General features: G+C 43.5%; 1 protein-coding gene across 4 annotated transcripts in view; it reads left to right on the forward strand.

Annotated features, from left to right (window-relative positions):
* Nucleotides 1-522: 522 nt before the first annotated feature.
* MEIS1 (Meis homeobox 1) overlaps nucleotides 523-25,560 on the forward strand; it is a 142,720-nt gene continuing 117,682 nt past the window's right edge. For 2 of the 4 annotated variants that reach the window (XM_027555649.1, XM_027555647.1), the window contains exons 1-6: nucleotides 523-1,305; nucleotides 3,166-3,392; nucleotides 5,273-5,414; nucleotides 5,972-6,022; nucleotides 6,821-6,871; nucleotides 8,264-8,410. In XM_027555649.1, coding sequence (XP_027411450.1) covers nucleotides 1,294-1,305; nucleotides 3,166-3,392; nucleotides 5,273-5,414; nucleotides 5,972-6,022; nucleotides 6,821-6,871; nucleotides 8,264-8,410 — 630 coding nt within the window. In that variant the 5' untranslated portion in view covers nucleotides 523-1,293. Of the gene's footprint in view, nucleotides 1,306-3,165; nucleotides 3,393-4,755; nucleotides 4,909-5,272; nucleotides 5,415-5,971; nucleotides 6,023-6,820; nucleotides 6,872-8,263; nucleotides 8,411-25,560 lie in introns of those variants that run through there. The other 2 variants (XM_027555648.1, XM_027555650.1) reach the window with 2 other exon arrangements.

Genomic DNA, 25,560 nt, shown 5'->3' on the forward strand with positions numbered 1-25,560 from the left:
CTAGATCTGCAGAAAGCCCCAGCCATCCCCACCCCGCGTTCTCAGGACTCCTTAGCAGACCCTTTCGCAGCCTTGCTCCTGCTCCTCTTCCTCTTCGCTCTCGGTTTGACTTTTCTACCTGGAGTATTGGTTCTAAGAATCCACTAATTTCTGCATCAGCCCCCCTCAGACCCGAAAAACACAGGCAGACCCCAATAATTTCGAGGAAAGTCAGGAAGTCTATCCGCGGAGCCCTGTGCAAAAGAACTCCCGCTGCGGTTTGTCCCGCGTTTATTCCCGATTTATTTCAAGAGAGTCAGCTTTGGGGAGAGAGTCTGGAGGGGGAGGGAGAGAAAAGAATACGGAAAATAAAACCGGCGTCCGGGGGCTTCTGCCTGCGCTTGTGAGCGTGTGCCCTGGGTGTGTGGGTGTTTGTGCCTGGGCGTGCGATTTAATGGAGCGCCTCTCTGCCTCTCCAGTGCGGCCAGAGCTCGCTTCGCGCACCCACCCCTGCCGAGGAGTCTACTTGCTGCAGCCCAATGCATTGTGTAAGACGCGACCTGTTATGGCCACCACTACTTCCGGGTTCTAGCATTCTGGTCGGAATCCACCTCTCCGCCTGTGCAACACACACTTTACACACGCACGGGGACTGCAAGCGGGCAGCATCGATCGTGGCTCCTTTAAGACAAACTCAGACAGACATTTTTTTTAAACCTCCTCCTCTAATCTCCCTCCAGTGCAGCAGTTGCAAAGACGGAGAGAGAGAGAGAGAAAGAGAAAGAGAGAGCGAGCGAGAGAAGAGAGAAACTGATTAGGAATTAGGACTGATTCAAGGGAAGCGAACGCTAGGGCTTTGTGCATTTGAATATTAACATTTGAGGTGTTCTGACCAGAAGAAGACAGAGCGGATGATCATTCATTCACCACGTTGACAACCTCGCCTGTGATTGACAGCCGGAGTGGCAGAAAGCCATGAGATTTGGTAGTTGGGTCTGAGGGGCGCTCTTTTTTTTTTTTAAACTGATTTTTTGGGGAGAGAAGATCTGCCTTTTTTTTTTTTTTTTTTCCTTGCCCCTGCTGCTGTCTTGGAAACGGAGCGCTTTTATGCTCAGTGACTCGGGCGCTTTGCTTCAGGTCCCGTAGACCGAAGATCTGGGACCAGTAGCTCACGTTGCTGGAGACGTTAAGGGATTTTTCGTCGTGCTTTTTTTTTTTTTTTTTTCCGGGGGAGTTTACGTATTTGTTTCTTTTCACACTGGCCTTAAAGAGGATATATTAGAAGTTGAAGTAGGAAGGGAGCCAGGGAGGCCGATGGCGCAAAGGGTACGTATTAAAAAACAATTGTGGAACTCAAATGTGAGATTAAATTGAAACGTGGCTGAAAGACACTGCTAAAAAGTTTCCTTTTTTCTCTGTCTTTTTTTGAATGAGGCTCCTAAAGCCGTGGCCTAAAGCAAGAGGATTTATTCAATGCATTTGTAGACTTATGCATGTTACATGTAATTGTTAATTCAAGTAATCAAGTTTCCTATAGGTTGCTAACCAGCAGCTATATAAATAAAAATACAAGCTCGGACAATCATCTGTTTAAAAAACAAAAAGCGCTGGATACTTGATGTTATATAGCCTGAACATTCAAGGAGCAGAAGTTTAAAGCTATTTTTAAACTAAAATAAGCAGTGAGAAACTTCTGATATGTTATTGATTATGCTCATCTTTAATATCACTGGAAGGGTGTAGCATTTTTAAGCAAATAACTGTCATAGTACAACAGATTTGGGGGGGTCGGAAAGCATTCATCTTTTAAAAGTAATTTTTATGTACATGACTTTTTATACAAGGTAGTATTTTGTAAGTTTTTCTTAGCAAAGCCCTACACTAATTGGATACTAAGCACACAACTATTCACTTTAAAAATGCAATACTAATTTCCCCAATATTCCCATTTGAATGGAAATGTAGTGAGAGTAAAGTGAGACAATGACAACCCAACAGACGTAGTTTCTTTAAAGAAAGGGGATCTACAAAAAGCCTTCCTTGCATAAATTGTGCCCTGGCCCTCAAAGCGCTGTTTGCAAAAGAAAGTTACTAGGCTGACACATTTTTTCTTTACTCCTTTGGTTCAGGCAAATGTCAGCGTTCTTCCAAACTCTTTTCACACCTCTGTCTTTAAGGAGATGAAAGTGGTAATTCCTCTTTGAAAATCATTTCACTCTCAGTGCCTCCAAATCTTGGGAAAAGAACTGGCCTGAAATGAAGCAATGAGAAAAACCTCAATAGCTAAATTTTGCACACAAAAATAATGACAATATGAAAGTAGTTTTTCTGGAGAAGGAAGATGGGGGGGTGGTGGTATGAATGTGCATTTACTTTTAAATTTGCTTTAAACCTGATGACTAACATCTACCTCATTGCCTTCTAGTTTAGGGGGAAAGTTCATAGCAGTAGAAAAAATATAGAATAACTGCTCCAACTATAGATTTTCTTTTAACTTGGGGGGAATATTGGCTAATTCTAAATTCAGCCCTAATGTCCAAGAGAAGTTACCCTTCTCTGAGTTTCACTTACAAAGGGGGCAGTTAGTTTTGTATGATTTTGCAGAGTTTGTCTTGGAGAGCAAAGGAAATGCAGTGTCTTGCAGGACTGCCTAACCCCACGCTGGCCGGGAAATAAAATGAGAAGCCTGTCTGAATTCACGTGCTTGGCTTAGCTGTTCTCATCGTAACTTTTTTTTTTTTTTTTTAATTCCCCCTGATGGGAAGGGGCTGTGAAACTAGGCAGGTTTGTTGCCCTGTCCTGGCACGTTTTATTATTGTGATTTTGAATTTCCTCCTCTAGAGACATGCACGATTTACCTTCCGCCCTCCGGGAGAATGCCTCCCTTTCTTCCTTCTTTCTTCCTTCCTTCCTTGCCAAAGGATCCTGAATTTCTGACTAGTTGATAGGGACACAAGTTAGGGCAAAACCATTCCATCTAGCTGAGTCTCACCGAGAATCCTAGAGTTTTTACTTTAAAAAACTTTTTTTTTTAATGAGAAATCTCAACTACAGAGAGGCAAGGCCCCCGAATTCGGGGTTGAAGGATCCAGCTGGACTGACATTGTATAAGCTCCGTGCCCTGCTGTCTCCCCTATGTGCCTGCCTGGCCTTCTGAACCTTGTTTCTCTCCTGTTTGTCATGCAGTACGACGATCTGCCCCATTACGGGGGCATGGATGGAGTAGGCATTCCCTCCACGATGTATGGGGACCCGCATGCGGCCAGGTCCATGCAGCCCGTCCACCACCTGAACCACGGGCCTCCTCTGCACTCGCATCAGTATCCGCACACAGCCCACACCAACGCCATGGCTCCCAGCATGGGTTCCTCGGTCAATGACGCTTTAAAGAGAGATAAAGATGCCATTTATGGGTAGGTACGACGGGGCAGCAGGTTCAGCAGTTTTGAGGCGAGGCTTTCTTTCCCCATTTCCCTTTGCCCTCGATAGGAGGAAAGTCAGAGCTCTCTGGATTTGGAGGTACATTATTTGGTGACTTTTCATTCTCTTTGCATGGAGATTTGGGGGAGGCGGCCAGCCCAGACGCCCCCCGCCCCCCGTCTCCGCTCAGGCTCCGCGCGGGTCCAGCGTCCAGCTCCTCCGAGGCCAAGCCCGCGGAGGGGTCGCCGTGCGGAAGTTGCCAAAGGTCCCTCGGCCTCCCACCACCCCCCGCAGACTCCGGCTCCGTAGTTCAGCGGGTTGGAGTCCTCACTTGCTCGACTTCTCGGGGAAAGTGTTGGGGATTTCTAAACGTAGGCGCCTTTGTGTTGAAACGAAACTTTTAGTTTAAAGGAAAATCTTTTAAGCCACTGATTGTTCTGACTTGCTAAGTTTACTCAACCACCGTATGCTGGCCTTGCCACCGCACAATAAAATCAAGGGAGGACAGTTGCAGGTCAGGCAAGGGGGAACAGGCTTTGCATTTATGGAGTTTGACCACTGTAGTCGAGGAGAGGAGCTCACTCTGAATTGTTACAGACCTTAAGAAACTTCTGGCCGTTTTAGGACTTTGTGTTTAAGGGCGAAACTTGCAGGATTTAGAAGTAGATGCGGGGTGCTCTCGGCCGGTGTAGTGTTCTGCTGCGGTTCACACCGTGTTCTCCTGGGCCCTGGGGTTAGACCAAAACCCTCTGAAAGTCACTTGTGCCTACTGTGTGCTGATGTATTGGGGGACCGCTTTTTACTTTGCAGCCACTTTTATTTTTATTTATTTCTACTTTTGAAAAACAAAAAATCAGGTAACACTGACCCTCCCGGACTAAAAACCCTTTCTGCTTTATCTTCTGGTCCCTTGTGCAATGGGCTTGTTTAAATCCCAGCGTCCTCTCCGCAGCGTTAACTGCAAATGGTTTAGGCTCCCGGACAGAACATTTGGGGAAGCTTTGAAAAGGACCCCAAACTGTTAAATTCCCAGCCGAGCTGTGAGAGCTAATAAAAGACTCGAGACACCTCTTTGGGCATTAGAAGAGGCTTTTTTTTGTTTTGTTTTGTTTTTCATGGGCTGAGATAAGCAACATCTAGGCCCCTCGCAATACTAGCTGCTTTGCCATTACGCAGGGACAAAATGAAAGGCCTGACCGCAGGCACATTTGAAGGAACTTTCTTGGGGGGTGGGGGTGGGGGGGGCGGTGGGGACCGTCGGCGAAGGGAGGGAAGTGTGCAGGGAGCCGAGGAGGAGCCCTCCAGCCCTCTGAGGGCCGTGGGGTCAGGATCCGTGGTCCAGCCCTCTGACAGTCGGTCGGTCCCACAGCCAGAGAGGTCCTTGCCCCAAGTTAGCTGAGCGCCTGCCTCCAAGATCCCCAGAGTTTGAGCTTCCTGGGGCGGCCTCGGAGGAACCCACTTGAACGAGATTTCCCACCTCCTGCGCCCGGCGCCTTTCTCCTCTTCCAGGTCCTGGGTGTGCATCGGAGGGCCGAGGGCTGGTCGGGGTGGGAAACTTAATTCAAAATGGCTGCTGGAACCGCTTGGGTTTTATTCTTAGCAAATGTTACTAATTTCTCAGGCCAGATAGGCTGAACCGGTCCTCAGATACGGTCCATGGCTGAGGGCCTCCGACTTTGGGGGGCCCAAGGAGGAAGGGGAGGTGAGCAGTCACCTGGGGGGTAGGGATGAGGGGAGGGGAACAAGTAGATGTCAAAATCAGGGAGAGGGAGGTCTCCGTCTTGAGCTCCTCCGGCTGTTTTTCTTGGGCTCCTTGTTTCACTGCCGTGGGACTAACCATTGTGTTGTTTGTGACTGTTGTATTTTCTTGCAGACACCCCCTCTTCCCTCTCTTAGCACTGATTTTTGAGAAATGTGAATTAGCTACTTGTACCCCCCGCGAGCCGGGGGTGGCGGGCGGGGACGTCTGCTCGTCAGAGTCATTCAATGAAGATATAGCCGTGTTCGCCAAACAGGTCAGCAAAATCAATGTTTCAAAAGTAAAAAGGAAAAAAAAAAAAAAAAGAAAGAAAGAACCTCCCTCCACCCCCGCCCCAGCACATTTGCAAAAGTAACCAGCTGAACAGTCTGCCCTAAGCCAGGCCTGTTACATCTTCCTGAGCTTTTCCTCCTAAATCAGTGTCTGTTTGCGGATGCCTGAAAATCACCCCACTTCTGACCCACTCCCGCTCCCTAACCCGACGCAGAAAGCTCTCTCTGTAAAATGCGACCCCAAACCCCACCCCCCGCGCAGGACCTTCCTTGGAATTGGCTAGCTGGGCAGGGATCTCTTAGCAGCATACTGCTGGGAGAAGTAACCCTGTGCTCTGGGCTTGTTTTCGGATTATTTGACTCACATTGAAGGGTTTCTGCACGGGACGAACTCGGTGTCACCGAGTCTGTCCCGGAGGTTACATCCTGCCCCCGACAGTGTAATGAGGCAAGAAACTAGGAAGGCTACCAGATTTCAAATGTTTCTTTCTCCCCCCCCCCTTTCCCCTCCCTCTCCCCTCTCCTTCTCACTTGTATTTAGATTCGCGCAGAAAAACCTCTCTTTTCTTCTAATCCAGAACTGGATAACTTGGTAAGAGCGGACCCCTTACTCCCCTCCCCACATCATCCCTCCCCCACCCCCGCCTTCTCCCCAAGCTTTGCTTTGAGAGCCCTGAGGTTTCTAGACCCGTCCTCCCATAGCTTGCAAGTGGGCTGCCAGGGTTTCCATCCACCGGCAAGTGGGCCGGGACGGGGTCCCGGGGAAATAAATTCACCTCGAGAGGGGCCGGGTGAACCGGCGCGGGGAAACGCGAGCTTTTGTTTTTTATGACAGCCGGGCAGCGCGGCTCTAATCAGCCCGGGGATTTATCTCCGGGCCTGTCAGCGTGTGTGCTTAAACTTTGCGGACTTCCCAGCCCTCAAAGTCGCGTCATGAGGGCAAGCAACCAGGCCAGACCTCCCAAACCACCAGTTTATCGGAAAGGTGTGCAGAAGGCGGCAGAAAGTTTGCAGTGTGAAGAGCCACAGTTTGGAAACTATTGGGAATATTTTCCGTGCACGCCTTCCAAGGAAATACCTAGTGGAGGGGTGCGGCCCTTTGGGGGTGGTGGAGGGGCAGTGGGGCTGAGAAAGAGGGGAGCCATGGGCAAGAAGAGTGTTTATGACCCCCACTTAGATGCTTGGTTGTTGTTTTAGCTGTTTTTTTCTCCTTAAGAAATATAAACCTCTAGATGGTACCCAGTCGCTGCTGTTAAGTTTTAGTGTTATGGCCATAAATCAAAATAACTCTATTTACTGGGGGGAGGGGAGGGCTGGGGATGTTAGAGTTGTGACAGCCAATTTTCTGCAAACTACGAATGGGGCGCTCATTCTTTTTGTATCTTTGCAGATGATTCAAGCCATACAAGTATTAAGGTTTCATCTGTTGGAATTAGAGAAGGTAATTTCTCTAGCTTTTTTTCTCCTTTTGCTTCCCCCTCACGTCCAAACACACAGAAAGGGAGGGTTCAGAATGGCTGAAGTTCAGGCTTCGAAGATATTTGCATAAACGTCTTTCTTTCTGGTAATTAGTGTCAAGGCCAATCTTTGCGTCCATTTCTCTTTGCAGTTTAATTACAATTTTAGACACTAAAACTGGGATCACAAACGCCCTAGCCTTGTATTCATTCTTAATACCTTGCTGGCTTTGTGTAAGTAGTTGCAGGGCTCTGCATCCCCTTCGATGCGTAGAAAGCTATCCTGAATTTGCTTCACAGGTTGTACCTTCTCTTCTTCCTCCTAGTCTTCTTTGCTACCTCTGAGTGGGGGGAAAGTTTTGTTTAGTTTCAGTGAGTTTCTGGAAGACAGTCTGAGAGCAGCGGCAGGTCAGATACAGGGGGAGAGGCGGAGTGGGAGGAGGAGTGGGCAAGGAGTGTGGAGGAGGCGGTGGGGGAGGCACTTTAAAGGTTCTGCGGAGACAAAGCAGAGTTGATAGTTGTGTCAGTTTCTTGAATCTGGGAATCCTGCACATATCCCACCTTCACACTCAAGAAAGCGTGTGGGATAACATGATTTTGCTAGCTGTTCTATAAATCTCAGCAGTAAAAACTTAATGCATTGTAATTCAAAGTAACATTAAATTGTAAGCACACTGGGGTTTCTTGTGAATTTTTGCATGTCAGTGATGCCTGTGTCCTGTAAGACACCGCTCCACCTATCCCTAAATGTTTTGAAGCATTCTTTTCCCTTAAAAAATTAATCAGTTTGATACCTTTTTGTGGCTGTAAGAGTTCCCCCCCACACACCATATCAGGAGTCTTTTTTTTTTTTTTTTTTAAGGAAGCATCCTAATATATGCTTCTTATAGATAGAAACCCTAATTACCAATGTTAAAGGGACTTGGGTTGTCAGGCATATATCGTATACCAACACAGTACTGGTCCTTTATATACATACATATATATGTATATTTAAGTTTTTGCTTAGACATGTTGGAAAAGGATTTATGATAAAAATAACTGGACAAAATTAAATAGTTTACCTTAAATGTCACCCACGTAGGTCACCTCTTTAATGGCCACGGCCCCAGGAGCAGATGAATTTAACACGGGTGTTGAATATGTTGTAGCCTGTGAAGCATCTTGTCACTGTCAATTTTCTGGGATATCTCTATTTTGCTAGAAAAGAAAGTTATTCCTAATTCTGGATGCGTCTGGGGGTCTCTGGAGGACAATTGCCCTGTGTTTCCCCTATTTAGAAGTTTGGATCTCACAAGGGGGGTGGATTGCACTTGTCAATGTCATTTATGAACTCCTGATTATATTTCCATTTTTTTATTTCTGTCATAATGTAGGTACACGAATTATGTGACAATTTCTGCCACCGGTATATTAGCTGTTTGAAAGGGAAAATGCCTATCGATTTGGTGATAGACGATAGAGAAGGAGGATCAAAATCAGACAGTGAAGATATAACAAGATCAGCAAATCTAACTGACCAGGTATGCGCTTTTCAATTTCAACATCCCTGGGAAAAAAAAAAATCTGTATGCATATTGCTTGCTGGATCACTACCACCTCCTTTTATTATTTGCATATGATTAAGTCCCTTTTAGATACATTTCCATCGAAATGAAAATTTTTGAATAATGTGGCTATTATTGCTTCATTAAGGCTGGCTCTGGGATTCGACCTGGAGAGATGAGCTTGTAAAAGCTTTGCCTGCAAACTTGACCTGTTTCTTGTCGCTTTTAATTTTTGTCTTTATTTTATTTACCCTCTACAATAATGGGAGTGTTAACTGCCAGTGACCGCCTCTGGTGGTAGGGCTTTGTTCTGGAGCATTTTTTCCCCCTTCTCTCTCAAAGAAAAGAAAAGTGTAAGGACTGCTTATTTCTTATTTTATTAGGAATAAACCCAAGATAGGTGGTCTGAGAGAGACAGGGAGGGTTTGAAATCTAGCAAATGCATGCTATTTTCTCCCTGTCTATACGGTTCATTAGCCTGTCTTGTCAGTTTTCCTCGGCCGAACGCTTCTAGACCTCACTGAACATTGCTTTGTGCAGTGCTCGCTGCAAGCTCGCCCATTTTATTGTACTTAATAGAAAAAATAAGACCAGGCCGAGGTTAGAAAAACAGATAAATATGGACGTTTCTCCTCCTCCTTTCTCCTCATCCTCCAGCCGGTACGTGCTCTGGGCCCTCTGGGTTGGCAGCTTTTGGAAGCGTCTGCGTCAGGGGCTCCTCGCGACTCCCTCGGTGTGGCGGTGTGGCGGTGTGGCGGTGTGGCGGGTGGGGGACTTCGCGCCGCCCTGCTCTCGCTGCCGGCCTCCGCTGGCTTCGCCCCCTCCTCTCTCTCGTCCTCCCTCCAGGCCCTTCTTCCGCTGCGTTGCTAAGTGGGGACGACTTTTATTTGGAGTTGCTGGGGGTGGGGGCAGATTTCTCTCACCCCAACACCAATGTTTGTTCCTAGTCCCTCTCTCCCTCACTCCTGTCTCTGTGTCGGCCCAAAGGAGTTGAGAAAATGCACTGAAAGTGAAAACGTGAGGAGTGGATGAGATGAAACAGGGTTCAGGACAGCTTTCGGTTGCGAATTATGGCAGGGCGTCTAGAGATCTGGGTGGCGGGCCTCCTGCGCCTGTCCAGCTATAAGTGAAGGCCCTGAGTTGTTTCTCTTTCTGACTTGGCACGTGAGTCCTGTCTTGTGAGAGAGAGCAGCCTGCCTTTGTTAAGCCAAAGGACAGCCAGTCATACAGAGTTTTCTTTGCAAGCTCTGCCATGATCACGGTTGGCCAGCGACTGTCTTGCAGAGTCCTTGCCGAAGTGCTCGACTACTCGTCTTGGTGTCATATTCAAGTTTCCTTCTCTCCGTATCACTCCCTTCAATCCCCAACCTGGATTTCTCTGGGTGACCCCCTCGGCAGAGGCGGAATTCCTCCTTTTTCCCAAAAGAAGTGGAGGGTAGGCAAAGCTGAGCTTTAAAAGCGTCAACGCGCCGGGTCTTTTCTAATTGGCGAGTTACAAACTTTCGGCAGTGTAGACGAGTGCCGGGAACAGGCAGCCTGCGCGATCCTAGCGCGGCCCCGCCGAGGTGGGAAACCAGCAAGCGGCCCCCGGTTCCCACCCCGCCGGCCGCTCGGCCTCCCTCCTGGTTCAGGCTGCCAGCCCTCTCCCCGGAGCTGTTAAATGCAGATTCCGCTGAGGAACCCTCGGGTAGCTGCTGTTGAATAAAAATTGTAATCCAACAAGCCTAACTAGAAAATGGGATTCTAAAAGCTCCGGAGTGCTGGGTACATAAAGCTATTTGAGCAAATTACAAGAATCGCTTAGGGGCATGAATGAAATCAACACTTTAATTGCCTCCAAAATGAAGATTTATACCCCATTTTCCTCAACGAATCATTATTTTATTAAAATCAAAGATAAAGGACCAGAGTTAGGGGTGTTTTAGGGGGTACAAAATTGGTAAAACAAAATTGAGTTCTCCCTCTACTCCTTAGGTAAACTTTTGTTAGTTACCTTTATTTGAGACATGCGGGTTGGTGGTGGGCAGTGGTCAGGGGTAAAAGCTGGTACTTCATTCTCCTCCCCCAACTATAAAATGAGCAGCGTGCCTCCCTCCCGGCCGCTTAAGACTGGGGGCTTCGCAGCTCTGGCTAAGCTCGTGGCTCGGTGGGCCTGTGCGCGTGGGCGCGCTCGCGGGACCCTCTCGGGCTCACCGAGGTCTCACTTGGGCCCAGGGCAGCAAACCCCAAGTTTGTGCTTTGGAATTGTCCGTTTCCAAGAAGCCAGGAGCAAGAGTGCCTGGGCTCCCTTTGGAGACGGGCGCGCAGAGCGTGGGGCGCACGCGGGACTGTGTCTCAGTCGCGGGGTGGAGTCCCCTGTCCTGGGAGGTGGGGACGGAGGGAAGAGGTACTAGGGCCGCCTCATGGGCGCCAGTACTCCAAATTGGAGCCGGCTCGCCCGTCCCCAGGGGCCGGGCCCGGAAAAAACTGCCTCGACACCTGTCTGCGAATGCGGCCCAGCCAGTTTGAGCCCCAGTGGCGGGTGTGCTGCGGGCCTGGATGCTTCAGGTGTGGTGCGAGCGCGGGGCGTTGTTTGCTCATTAGCCCCTCTGTCTCTAGGGCCTGTGGGCAGTGGGGTTTATTTTATTTTACTTTTCTCCTCGGAGGGCGCGAAGGCTGCCACCCGCGCGGGGACTTGAAATCCATTACTTGGATACCAGCCGGTTTCCCGGAGGGCTCAATCGGAGGAAATCTACTTGGCCTTGAGGCGTCCTTAGTTTGGTGCTTTGTTTTGTTTTTCTCATCAGATTAAGATGCCCCCAGAAGCCGTAATCCCGCTCTCACCCCACCCTCAACGCCCTCTCCCGACTCCCACTCCCAGACCCCGACGTCCCAGGTCCGAGAGCCCTCTACCTCGGGCGCAGGCCTCCAGGGCGCCCTCTCCTGACGGCCTCGCTCCTCGCTCGGCACAGTCGCTCCCGACGCCCGGGGCCTGGGGGCAGGGAGGGGCACCCGGCCTTTCCGGCCTTGGCAGGGGGCGAGGTCCGGGCTGAGACCCCGGGAGCGGGCTCAGAGAGGGGGCCACCGTGCGAGGCGTCGAGGCCAGGGTTGAGCCTGGTTGGCGATGGAGAAGGACGGAGGGCGCGGGGAGGCGGAGCGCGAGTTTGGGGGACCCAGGGTGGAATTGGGGTCGCCAAGAGGGGTTAGGCGGGGAAGAATCTGGCTGCCAGACGCTGGACTTTAGGCCGCCCTCCAGGAACGAGCTGTCGAATAAAGCCTTCCTTCCTAGGGTTGTTTGTTTCTCGCCACTCCTTGAATCTAAGCATTTTCCACTCCAAGGACAGTAGCGAGAGGGAGAGGAGAGAGAAGCAAGAGTCCCTGGGGCCCCCGAAGGCCACCAACCGAGGTGGCCAGGCCCCCTCGCAGCGAGCAGGACTAGCTGAGTCTGTGCTCAGGCCAACCCGGGTTCTTCCACAAGCAGGGGGAGGCAAAGAAAAGGTCCCTTTGGATTACAATTTTTATTCAACAGCAGTTCTCCGGGGGGTCCTCGGCTGAATCTGCATTTAACAGCTCCTGTTCGAGGGCTGGCGGGCTGCGCAGGGCGCCCTGTTGCATGTTAATCTAGATTTGCCTCTGACATCTGGGGAGAAGTAATGTGGCTCCCAGAGATGGAACCAGAAAGCCAAGCTCGCCAGGCAGGTTAAATGCCAAGCACTGCTGAGCTCCCCGGGGACGCGGGGAGGCGGGGGTGGGGGGTGGGGACCGCCGCTGGGGCTGCAGGGCCCAGGCCGGAGAGCGGCAGGCTTCCGGGCCTCTGGGATCAGGGGCAGCCCTGGGCCAGTGCGCTTTGGTTTCCCAGTGGGGCCGGGGAACCCAGGTGGCAGTGTTTTATTTGAAGAGTCCAGAACGTTGTTTCTAAAGCATCGTTTGAGATGACCGTCTTAAAACTGAACTTGAACTTGACGGAAAACACCCCTTCCCTGCAAAGTGGGACGGGGACACCTCCAAGGGAGATTTAAGCTTTCTCTTGAGGAGGTGTTGCTAAGGGATGGGGAGGCCTAATGTTCTTCATGTTATTGGATCCACTGCTTTAGAAAAAAAAAAAAATAGATGAGGCCAAGGGATATTTACTAATACTGGGAATGCAAGCAATTTTGTTTTCATCTATTAAGAAAAACTGGACACAAACATGGAGGGATAGGAAAATGTCAATTAGTTTGTTTCTAAATGCTTAACACATGGACACAACTTATTTAAGTTGTAAGTACTTTTAGGGTCTCACTTAATGTCTTAATCCTGGAACCTCTGAGTCCACAAGCCTTGAAGGCCATGGAGTCTTAGAATAATCTGACTTTACTTTTGATTGTTGTTGTGAGTCATGTGGGATACTCTTAATTCCTCTTGAAATATGTCAGAGGGAAATTATGGCAAGATTCTCTTTAATGATTAAATAATAAGGTGTTGACTGCTTGTCACTACAGTGGCTAATTGGGATGTTCATTTTAGGCCCTTTGTTGCTTAGTATCCTTTGATTTCAAAGATACTTGTTTACCAGGTGTGTTTTTATTGTTTTCTGATTGGCTCCTTGGGTGTATTTATGTGTGACTGTCAGAGTAGGGATGTATTGATTCTTATTAGGGGCACGCCAAAAACATTTGAAAGGAAAAAAAAAGAGTGGTACAGAGTCAGTGCAGATAGGTTGAGATCGATTACATTTTTAAATGTCTCAAAGTCTAAATGTTAATGCTGTAAAAGTTATTCCCCTTTCCTAGTTTCTCTCTCTCTTTCTCAGTAGAAGTCCCCAGTGTAAGCTCTATGGTTAGTAGAAAGCAATGGTACTAATGCTACTTTGTACAAAGTAAAGCCCCATAACAGTAACTGTTGTTCAGTGATTTAACTAGCTCTGTGGCAACAGGTCACTCAAATAGCAGTTTTTCTCCCACCAGAGTGACTCCATGGTTCATCATTTGGAAATATATAGAATAGTTGTGGGGACTCTTGCTATCAGTCCTAACTTAGAGATTTTTAGTAGAAAACATGGGGAAGTTTAGTAGAAGAAAGAAGAAGGAGAAAAGGCCTTAAAATAAGGGCCTTGCTTTTGAAAAAGTAACTGAAATATCATGCTATAATGGCCCAACTTTGAAAATAAACAAATTTTAAATCATTATGTTTTCAAACACTCGTATGTTTAAATGTTAAAATGTTTGTCATAGTCCGAAAGATTTAAAACACAGCTGTTGCCGGGTGACGGACGGAAAATTATGCAGTAAAACTCCGTACTCTTAAAAACAAAGACTATTTGTGGTCCCATAGTAGAAATATAGGTTTTTTTTAAGGCCAAGCAGATAGACTACAGTATTACCAAGGGGCCTATGTTATAAAACTAGCTTACCTTCCCTCGCAGGTGGAGTTGGAGAAACTGAAGAATACATAACAAGTTGTATTAAAACACATATAAATGAAAATGCTGTCAAATGAATTCAAGTGAAGTATTTTCACATTGGTATTGCTGTGCTTGCCATTGCAATAGCAATATTTTCTCATGAAACATAAATATGTCAAACCAACATGAAATGCTTAAGTTTTAATAAATGATCATTTAATCATCAAACACAACCTGAGTATGTATACAGAAACTTTTAAAGAAAAGTCGGCGTACAGCCAAATTCCTATATGGACTAGCAGGGGAATGATCAAAAAACCAACACGAAATAAGACTTCCTGTAAAAAGGTCTATAATTCAACATTATTTGACTCCACTGTCATGGAAATAGTTGAAGGATAGTAAATTGATACCATTCTCAGTCATTTTTGTTACACAGTCTTAAATGTTTGCAACTGTAGCATTTTCCATGGCCTTTTTTGGATTATGATATCTGTTGTATTTGTATCAAAGTAGCACTTGAGTTTATGTTATAATCGAAACAGACATTTTTTGCCATTTCTCCTGAGCGCAAAAAATTAATTTAATATTTTTAAATGACATCAAAACTATGGGAAAGTCTTCTTTTACAAATAAAGAAATAAAAATAGAATACATTTGACATAGTGTTTCTGCCACTTGTGCAGATGTTAGGCCTAAAAGTTTTCAAAATCCGTAGTGAAACAATACTGCTTTAGTCACGTAGGGCTTGGTGTCCTTACTAGGCAGGAAACCTCAGGATATGGTACCTGTTAAAAGGTTAGGGTCTAAAACATAAAATACAGGTTCCCAATTTGAATTTAAATAATTATTTCAGAATTTGACTTGGGGGATCCAGGAAAGTTTTGGATATTTTACTAAATCTTTCCCATTTGTGGATAAACCTAACATGTATGAGATCAGTTTTGAAAAATTCAAGCAGATGAGTGTGTGTGTGTGTGTGTGTAGTGGAAAAGATAAAAAGTCTCCTTCACTGTATCCTTAATTTAATATGCCATGGTTTCAGGATTATGGGAATTTGGGAAAGCTCATTGAAGTCTTAAACAGCTTCTCCAGAAAGTAGAGCTATACCTTTATCGGGAAACTGCTAGATTTCCCACACTTTTCAATCTGACATTTTAATAAATGGTATAAAAGATACTATGTGAAATAAGTGAGAATACATTCATTTAAATATTTGTCACTAGAATCCAATTTCAATCAATTTAATGCATTCATGTGTGCAGAATTAAAGCAATTGGTAACACTTTGCTATACTGTCTCTGAACACTCTTTTTCCAAATAGCATTTCTTAATCTAGGAAATATGTTCTTGTTAAAGGGAAATATAAGAGTGCAAATATTTTTAAATGATTTTATATTTCTGGGCTTCTTGGTTCAGAAGTTCTAAAACTGAATAAAACATACCATAAAGAGTTTATTCTTTACTGAAAAAAATGCTTATTTCTACATTTATTGAATTATACACCTGTTGTTTATTGGTATCATGAGTATATACAGTTAAATACAAACTATAACCAGAACTAAGTCATTAACTCTCTTTAAGATGTGCAATAACCATGTTCTGGCTTTTTGATGCACCACTGTATACAGTATAAACTAATGCAGGATAAATAAGTTGTGAAAATAAATTTTATATTATTTATAATTCTCAAAAATATATTTTTACCCTTGATAGTCTTTATGACTCCATTTATAATTAAAAGGATTTATAAAGATGAGGTAAAGAACTTTGAATGAAGTGTTATGTTTCTTTAAGAAAAACTTAAATGGTATTTTTCCATAGAAAGGAAATGCTGTTTCTAAGTTTACTAAGTAATACTTCTAAAATGACTGCAACTTTTTATGAGTTTAACAAGTTTAAGCAACATTTTATAGTCTTTTTTTCCTTCATTTTGACACAATATCAAGTCTTAAATTTTACAATGGATTTAAACATACATGATTCCAAGTCATTTAGAAAATAGTAGTAAGTAAATAATTAGCATTTTGAGTGATATTAGAAGTTATTCCCTGACAACATATGCTGGCTTAGAATTAATTGTTATGATGAATTCCCATTTCTCTAGATTTTTCCTTACACTTTACAACACGACATGATCACATGTTCATTATTCATTAGTTGTAAGTGTCTGGGTTGTTGATTGTTATTTAGCAAGACAGAGCTATAGCTCTTTCTTTTTCTTATCATTTTCTCCCCGCTGATTGGCAAGCCTCCTATGCCTGAGATTTGAACTTGAACTAGTGTGCTGGGTGTCGTTTCCCTATCTGAGTACTTCACGGGTTCTTACCCACACGTGGGTTTGTTTTCCTGAGAAGAGGAAAAATGTTACTCACTTTAAAATGGAATGAATAGAAACCAAAGTCATCAAACATTCCCAAACCCCTGTGCTTTATAATTAGGTGAAAAACTGAAAACTGTTATTCTTGTTTGCTTTCCCCAGGGCTGTGAATACTTGATATAAAGATTCATATCAGCCTCTTTGTGTTCTTCCTCTTAAGGCCTTAATGTTTGTTTTCAGTAACTGGATTCTTAACTGATAGTCCATATTTGGTCCCAGACCTCCATGATTTGCATTTTATTCTGCATTTGCATTCACATTATGTCCCATAGAAACTCTTTAAAGTCAAGTGTGTTTATGACTATTATGAAACTCTGGAAAATGAAGTTTGTAATGAAACCGACATAGTCGTCAAAAGGACAATGAAGAGAGCAATTTGATGTAAACCCAGAGTTTCCTTATCCCATCCCAACTTGTAAAAAGGCTTATCTCTCTTCTTTTGAAAATATAAGAAGTTGAATGAATAAGAATTTCTTTGACAATAACCCTCCTCTTAATGGCTCCATAACTATTTGGATGTGTTCTCAAATGTTAACTTAATTTGATAGACAAGCTATAATTAACTGTGACCTATAGTGTTTTCTGTAATTCAGAGACTATTCCTTAGTGATCTGAAAACTTAATTTCATACTAAATGGTGTACAATGTCTGAAGATCTAAAAGCCTACTTCCACTATTTACAAGAAGTCGAAATAGTTTATGTGTCTCCAGGGCTTCAAAAGGGAGATACTTCAGAGATGGAGACTAACAATTTTACTATGTAAAGCCCTAGCAGACTAACTACTGCACATGGGTTCTTTTTAAATTTTTGTTCCGTAGTAACCTTCCTTTCTATGGACTGTAGTTAAAATTATTCATACAATGAAAAGATTCTATGTGTTTCATGGGACAAAAACTCATACTTGACATTTTAAATCTAGTTATTTCATTGATCAAAAAAACAAAACAAAACAAAAACAAAAACCAGTAGTGTACAGAGAGAATTAAGAATTGCAGAAAACAGGTAAAATGCTATTAGCTACGATGCAACAATCACAATAGAAATTTAAGCAATAAAATTGGGCATTTTGCATTTAGTTGGAACATTTATTTGAAAGTTCCCACCTGATCTGGGGTTATTTGAATACCCCTTCCCTGCTCTCCACTTAAGAATATTTTAGTGTAAGAACTTTGTGATAACTCACCATTGGACATTACTTTTATTTGAAATTGTTCATTCATAAGAGAGTCCGTCTCATGAGTAACCACCCTGCCCTTTACTCTTGAACAGTTCGGATAAATGTATTATTTATTTACAGTCTGTTGTATACATTATTTATGGGAAATATGCTATAACTCTACAAAGCATATGGAATTTATCTTTTTAAGATATGGCTGGCATCTCTGCCAAGATTGGCATAGCCCTGAGTAGAAAAGATTAACCCTCATTGTACAGATAAATATCATGTCTTTTAGAGTCATTATGTGTTAGCATTGCATAATTCCAGGTGCAAATAAATGCATTTTTCCACTTTCATTTTAATTGTCATCATTTCCTTGGCTCCAGCTTCCACCAGAAAATTCCAGAGAATCTGGAATTTTACAATTTGAATTGATCTGTGTTCTAAATTAATATGTTTGGGGAGGAAAATAAGATACTGAGTAGCAGAATCATTTAACCATTTCATTTCTATTAGCTTGCTTCCTGTTCCTTACTTAATGGGTTTAGAATTTTCTGAAGAATCATGTCCATGACATTTTTAACACTGGTTGTACATTTGGTGGCTTGGCCTATTGTTTCACCATATTCAGGCACTTTATAAACTGTGTTCAAAACAAAACCACCAAGGAAAATGTCAGGCTCATTGTGCCCTGCACTTCCTTGGACAAAATAATAGAGACATGTAGACTGTGTTTGTTCTGTGCATATCAAGTATATTGTTAGTGTTCAAGTATTTTTTATTCTAATAATTATTCAAAGCCAGTAACAATCTGCATTTGAGTGAGTATAAACATTTTTATTCTGGAATTTGGGATTTGCAGCAACTCAATTTTATTTTCCAAATTACCCTGCCATTTCAATTAGGTGCATTGTTCCTCACTCTACTGTTTCGACATTCTAGAGGTTTGCTTGCCACCTAAGAGAGAGAGTTGTTTGAGTGTTTAATATTTATTGAGTGCATGTAAAGAACATGCCAGTAGAAAAAAAGAGAAGAATAAAACATTAACAAATCAATTATGGGGCTTTTCTTCAGTTGTAGTAAACTTCTAATACTCCAAATACTCTATAACTATTAAAATAATATGAATAGCCTCAAGAATAATAGCCCTGGGTATCGGGGAAGAATGGTATTCTGATTAATTGGATTTCCTTAAAAAGTGAACCGATGATACAGCTCAGTCTCCTGCTTCTGGAATTCAGTTGCTTTCGTTGATCTCTCTGTTAAACGCCTTGAACTACAGAGAACTTGGCCAAACTAGGAACCAGAAATGCAAATTAAATTTCAAGATGCTTTGAGAAAGGCTGCTCTAATGATTTTACTGAGATAAATAATGAAGAAAAGGGAATAATCTACTCCCTACCTCCAAATTTCACACTGTGAGAGGGCTTGAAAATTCATATATCCCTAAGGAATGATGATACTTGGAAAATAAGATTTGATTGAAAATATTAAAACTGGCAGGGCTTCTTAAAAAAACAAAACAAAACAGGAAAGTTAGAAAATACCCTGTTGCTAATTGTTAGTGGAAATCAGTGGCAAATGTCAATTTCCATGATTCTTTTATCCAAAGCATAATGCTATAAGGTAGTAGAATAAAACAAGACTGCATATTGGCTGAATTCTTATTTCCTTCTCACATCAAAACTGTGATGTGAGAAAAAAAGTTTCTTGTTTGAGAGATTAGAAGTAGAAGAGAGAATATTTCAGAAACACTTGAGAGTGATGAAGGATCTATGCGTGCTCAGTCGCTCAGTTGAGTCTGACTCTTTGCAACTGCGTGAAACTGTAGCCCACCAGGCTCCTCTATTTATGGGGTTTCCCAGGCAGGAATACTGGAGTGGGTTGCCATTTCCTTCTCCAGGGAGTCTTCCTGACCCAGGCATCAAACCCGTGTCTCCTGCATCGGCAGGTAGAATCTTTACCATTGAACCACCTGGGAATCCACCCCAGTGATGAAAAGTGTTGTTGGTAATTTTGAGTTACACAATCTTTCCGGTTGGCAGTGTCTCAATAGAGTATATACACAGTGCAGGCTGTCTGTGAGGGGGCAAGTCATTTCACCTCCAGGAGCCTCAGTTTTATCACCTGTAACATGGCGATAAAGAACCCACTATATTGAGCTTCTGTAAGAATTAAATAGCATTGTATGTAAAACATTTAAAACAGTAAACCCTAAGCAGTGCCTTCCATAATATTTTATCTTCTTACTCGTATTTGGCCCAACCTTCGACAACATGAATCTGATTTGAGAAGAGAAGATTGGGTAGCTGTTTATTTTGTAGGCCATCATATAATTATAGAGTTTAAGCGAAATACTGTCTTAATTCCTATTAGGAGGGGTGGCTATTATTCTGATTTCATCATAATGGGAAAGAAGACTGGCCACTCAGATATGTGGCTGAGATAAGACAATGAATCACTACAGTTTTGTTTTCAAGTTCAACTTCAAATAACAGTTATGTGCATATCTTGTACTTTTCCCCCACATTTCTGAATGCACATGCTTCCTGGCTGAGGTCCAGTTGCTTACAAGATCTCAATATCTACTTGTACTCGGGATACAATGTTTTTGGCCTTATCTGGATGTTCTTTTTGCTAGAGTTGCCTAGAAAATTTGTGGTTTGAGGTTGTTATATATAAGACACTTTTGAGTTTATTTTATCTTAATGTGTTTGTAGAATGAGGTGGACTGACTACTGAGTTACAAATGTAAAATGAAACATTGGAAAGCAAGCAATCTTATGAAAGGGACTTTATAACACCAGGTATGCTGGCATGTAATTTACAGATTCTTCTGCCACTCCTAAATAGCAATGATAGAAACTCATCTAACTTTCAGCAGAAAAATCTGAGCAGATAGATAAAGAGTAAGATTTGAATTATTTAGTTACAAATATTTGGAAATATTGGAAATTTGGAAATAGTGGTGGCAGCTGGATTGGAGGGTTTTTTAAAAAAACACAACTCTGAATTATAGTTCACAGGTACAATTTCAGGTGTAGACGCTTATAAAGTCAAGCATTAAAATAGGAGTTTATTTTTATTAGTAGTATGCCCGCCATAATACATAGCATAGGAAAAAGAAAAGTTACAAAACACAGATTATATACTTTGACTAAGATTCTTCTTTTACTACATACTTTTACTAAGGGCTTCCCTAGTGGCTCAGATGGTAAGGAATTTGCCTGCCATATGGCAGACCAGGTTCAATCCCTGGATCGGGAAGATCCCACCCACTCCAGTATTCTTGCCTGGGGAATTTCAAGGACAGAAGAGCCTGGCGGGCTACAGCCCATGGAGTTGTAAAGTTATCATCTATAGATGATAACATGTTACAGTAGACATGACAGAGCTACTACACGCACACACACACACACACACACACACACACTAAGATTCTTAGTGTAATGAGGCTCTATATTCTCCTTTGTTCTCCACAACAAACTGCTTAATAGAATTTGAACATTAAGTGTGCTTGAATCATTTCTAGGTTACTCATCTGCTTTCCACTTTTGAGATTTGGGTAAAACTGTTTTTACCTCTTGCTAGCTGTTTCCCTTTGGTTGTAATTACTCTGTTTCCTTGTAAATGGTCCGAATGTCCCTACCCCAGGTAGAAATCTATATTCTCTTCTCAGACCACAGTGGAGTCGCTGGGGGATAGTGCTGGCATTGATTCTCAATGTTGAAAAATTGTGCAAAATGTATCAGTGCCATGTGGATATCAGCAGGAAAGCATTTGGGATATTTTGGGTGGTGTTTTATATTCGTAGTCATTTTCCTTTGCATTGTCAATTCATGTATCATTTCCTGGATGAATTAATTCAACTCTACAGATTAGTAATGACCCGAGCGTATAAGAGTTGTGACCTGAAAGATATCAGACTGTGGGAAAGTAAGATTTTGAGGAGTATTCGGGAGTGACCCATTGTGCTGAGCCTGTTTTCTAGGCTCATCTCTGCCTTGACTATTGGGAGAAGAAGGCATGGGGATTTGCAGGAGAGCAGGCAAAATATTGAAGGACTAGGAGACTTAAAAGATGTACTTGACTGCCTAGCTGCTTTAGATTCTATGACAATGTAATTAAAAACACTAAAATTAGTTCTTTCCACATTCTATTGCCTTACTCCTTGAGCATGTGATGGGTGTATGGGGCTGTGTCTACAAGAATGTGCACTTGTGTGTCTCCTCACAACTGAACCTGAGGCTTCAGTGATTCCTAGAGCTCAGACAATCACCTGATACAAAACTTTTCATTTAAAGATGAAATTACTCCTTGGAGAATTTTCACCAAAGGCAAAAAAGCACAAAAATTCTTCTCCTCCTCTCTACATGCCTCATTACACAGAGATAGAGGATTCAATGTTTGAAAAATTATCATTTTTGTAGGTTTTATTTGTGGGACGTGAGAACTGGGAAATATAGAGCTCAATTTAACAGATGCCATCTCTGCCTTTACAAACGCCCCACTCCTGCTATCACACAATCAGATGTGTGTGTGTGTGTATAAATGCATATGCATATATATGTATATGTATTTAAAGCAATACATCAGAGTTACTATGTTGTAAAGATTTTAGAACTCTATTCGATGCTCAGTTAGACACACTTATTCTGTGAGTCAGGATACCGGCCAACACCAGTGTCATGAAGACCATAACTAAGGGATAATTGGCTGGTTGTCAAGATGCATTTTTAGATGAAAAGTCCACAATAGCAAATACGGTGGGGCTGCCCTGTGAGAAGAGGAAGTGTGGTGTCTTGGGGTGAGCCACAGACCCTGAGAGGAGCTGCTGAATCCCATTGTCTCACCACTAATTTACCATCTGCCCTGAGTCACCAAAATTACCCTCAGGCCTCTATTAAGTGGGAGTAATAAGCACATTTTATCGCAGCATTAAAAGAGGGCCCAACGAGAACCCTGGCGGCCTGCAGACTTGGCCACTGGCAGGCTGTGGGTGTGGGGACAGGGAAGGAAATGAGAAAAAGGAGGAGAAGTGTGTGAGGAAGATAACCTTTAAAAGAAAGTCCGCCTCCCCCGGGGAGGCATGGGGGCCACCACCAGTGACTGCCCCAGACTCCGACCAGCACGACAGTCACCCCCCAGATTGATCACCCTTCCGCAGAACAGAAGGTGGACTTAGAAAAGGTTCTGCCTCTGGACCATTCCCTGAGCTCATCTTAATGTGGCCCTGGTCCACAGCATGTGTTCAGGCTGCGGTCTTAATCTGTGAGCTTCTGGTGTTTAAAAACATCTGAAAGCTTGAAAGGGAAGGGGGCAGTTTTACTGTCTTAAAACAAAACATCCTGCTCCAACCTGTCATGCTTAAATGAATTTTGCTTAATGATTTCCAGGGATTTTTTTGGAAATCCATATAAATAATTTTACATTTTCTTGGAATTAACTGAATTTGCAGCCGTGTGGTAGGTTTTGAGAGGCACAGGCTTTCCCTTGGGTTCTAATAAACTGAAGGTGTGATCTGGTGGCTGAGCGTGTTAGAGACCTTATCTGGTTTGTTTAGGTTACTGAGCACATTTGCCAGTGGGATCCACCAAGATCTTCAAAGAGGGGTCTCAGCATAGCAGACTTTAGATACTCATAAATTAAAAGTCTGAGATCCCCAGCTTCTCAGCTGCACGTCTATGCAGGTAACACATGTCCTTTTCATGGGCTACCTTCACAGTTTGTCCTTATCACTCTGCATATGGGTCTTTCTGGTGCCTCTTCCTCAGATGGCACCATTGACTGAGAAACACATGAAGAATCATATCTGCTGAAGTTGTGTGCCTTTAAAGATACTAAGAGACACTGTTTAGACAGAGGTGAGAAGTCTAGTGGTGTGTGTGCTTAGCCACTCAGCTGAGTCTAACTCTTTGCAACCCCATGGACTGTAGCCCGCCAGACTCTTCTTTCCATGGGGATTCTCCAGGCAAGAGTACTGGAGTGGGTTTCCATTTCCTTCTCCAGGGGAATCTTCCCAACCCAGGGATCAAACCCAGGTCTCCCACATTGTGGGCAGATTCTTTACTGTCTGAGCTACCAGGGAAGTCTAGTGAAGGGGGACACATCAGATATGGTTAGGCCAGCAGTGTGGGATGGTGGTATTTGGTGAGCCCGTTGGCTCTGCCTCATGGACTGGTGCAGGTATGTGTGTACACATATGTACAGATGAGGGAGAGCGAGTGTGTGTATACACACATTGGTGCATCCCCCATGTGGACTGGGACTCCCCTGGTCTGGAGGGACTGAGTTGTTCAGTTTGGGAAGCAAGCCAGCTCTTTCAGGTCACTAGAGATCACTTACTAAAGAGACCCTGGTGGTTTGAAAAAGTAAATGTACTTCCCCAAAGAGAAAGCAGCCTGTTGATAGGTGTGGACTGAACTTCAAATTTTGAATACTGTGATCATTTCATCAATTTCTACCTAGCTGCTAGCTGACCTCTTCAGAGACAAGATCATGAGGCTCTCATTTATCCACTTTTTTTTCCCCCCAGTGGGACTGGTAGTGTAGAGGTTTTGAAGAAAAAAAAACCTCACTGTTTTGGTCTGGAAAAAAAAAATGATTCTGGCATCATACTGATGTGATGAAAAACCAAGTGCAAAAAAAGTCAAAGTGCTTTGTAGACTGTAAAGTGATTTATAAATATTAGGTATCAAATGAAACTTGATGGGGTGGGGAGGAGCAAACCACCTGTAAAATCATGTTATTTGAAGGTGAAAATAAGATCAGTTTGCATTCCCTGAGCACACACCAGCTGGGAGATAGCCCAAGGCATACTGAGCTGTACATGAAGCCAGCTCAGGTTAACCGTTCTTTCCAGAAGGTCTATAAACTGAGTACACCTGTATGTAGATATTTTAGGATTGACTGGGTCAACCTACATTGCTTCATTAGTGTTGTTACTTTATTACTGTCACATTAAAAGCTATTGTAGGTGCCACCTATTGGGTACTTGCTGCATGCTTGGAAATTGATGCTTGCTGTGTCTGCAGAGAAGTATTTTTTTAATCCTCATTTATGGATTAGGACATCAAGAGTTAGGGAGGTTGTGACTTGTCTTCAGACAGTGTAAGTGGTCTAGGATACGTCTGGCTGCAGGTTTACTTTCTTTTGCCTGTGTTATCTTGCAACTGAGTATTATATTTTTATAGTGGTTTGTGTGAATAGAGGGTGGTGTCTTTAAATTGTGCAAGTCTTTTTTCAATGCTTTATAATGTCTGATGTTGGAGATCACAGTATTAGGTGACAACAGAGATCCTCTGTACATCACTTAAGTGATTTGTTTATTCATTGAAAAACATATTTGTGTCTAATGTGGTACAGACATTCTCCTGGGATAGAGGGCATTAGAATGAAGATATAATCCAGGACTTCAGAACATTTATGGTGTAGAATTGTAGACAGACTCAACAGATCATCATGGAACTATACAAGAGTGAAATAATAGACATGTGTGTGAGGGGTTCTAAGTGCTCAGTGAGGGGAGCCTCATTCATCCTGGGGGAAGTATGTGTGTGTGTGTGTGTGTGTATCAGGGAAGGCTTTCTGGGGAAGGTAATATCTCAGTTGTGACTTAGTAAGTAGGAGGTAATCAGGGGCCAGGTACAGCAAAGTAGGGCATTCCAGGCAACGGAGAAGGATGAGGATGGGCCCAGAAGGACAAGATGAATGTATCTGTCGGAAATCACTTGCTGAAGGGGACTTCTCTGGTGGTCCAGTGGCTAAGACTCCACGCTCCCAATGCAGGGGCCTGCATTCAATCCCTCATCAGGGAACTAGATCCCACATGCTGCAACTGGAAAAAAAAAAAAAAGATCCCCCATGATGCAACTAAGACCTGGTGCAGCCAAATAAATAAATAAAATAAATATTGAAAGAAAAAAAAAGAAATCACAGGCTGGAGCACAAGGATCAAGGAGAAGAATGATCCCCACGGGGTAGACTATGAAGGATTTTGTATATGAGGCTAAGGACCCCAAAATGTATTCTATAGGCAGTAGGGGACTGGTTATTCATTAATAAACATTTCCTGAATGCCAGCCAGTATCAGGCACTGTGCTTGGTATGAAGGATGCAATAGGGAACAAAATGGGCACTGGTTCCTATCAAAAAATTGAACTCTTTTAAAACTAGGGAGTAATTTGACTTGAATTCTTTAATGCTGGGAAGGCCTTAACAAGAA

This window comes from Bos indicus x Bos taurus, chromosome 11, assembly GCF_003369695.1.
Source record: "Bos indicus x Bos taurus breed Angus x Brahman F1 hybrid chromosome 11, Bos_hybrid_MaternalHap_v2.0, whole genome shotgun sequence".
Taxonomy (NCBI): Eukaryota; Metazoa; Chordata; class Mammalia; order Artiodactyla; family Bovidae; genus Bos; species Bos indicus x Bos taurus.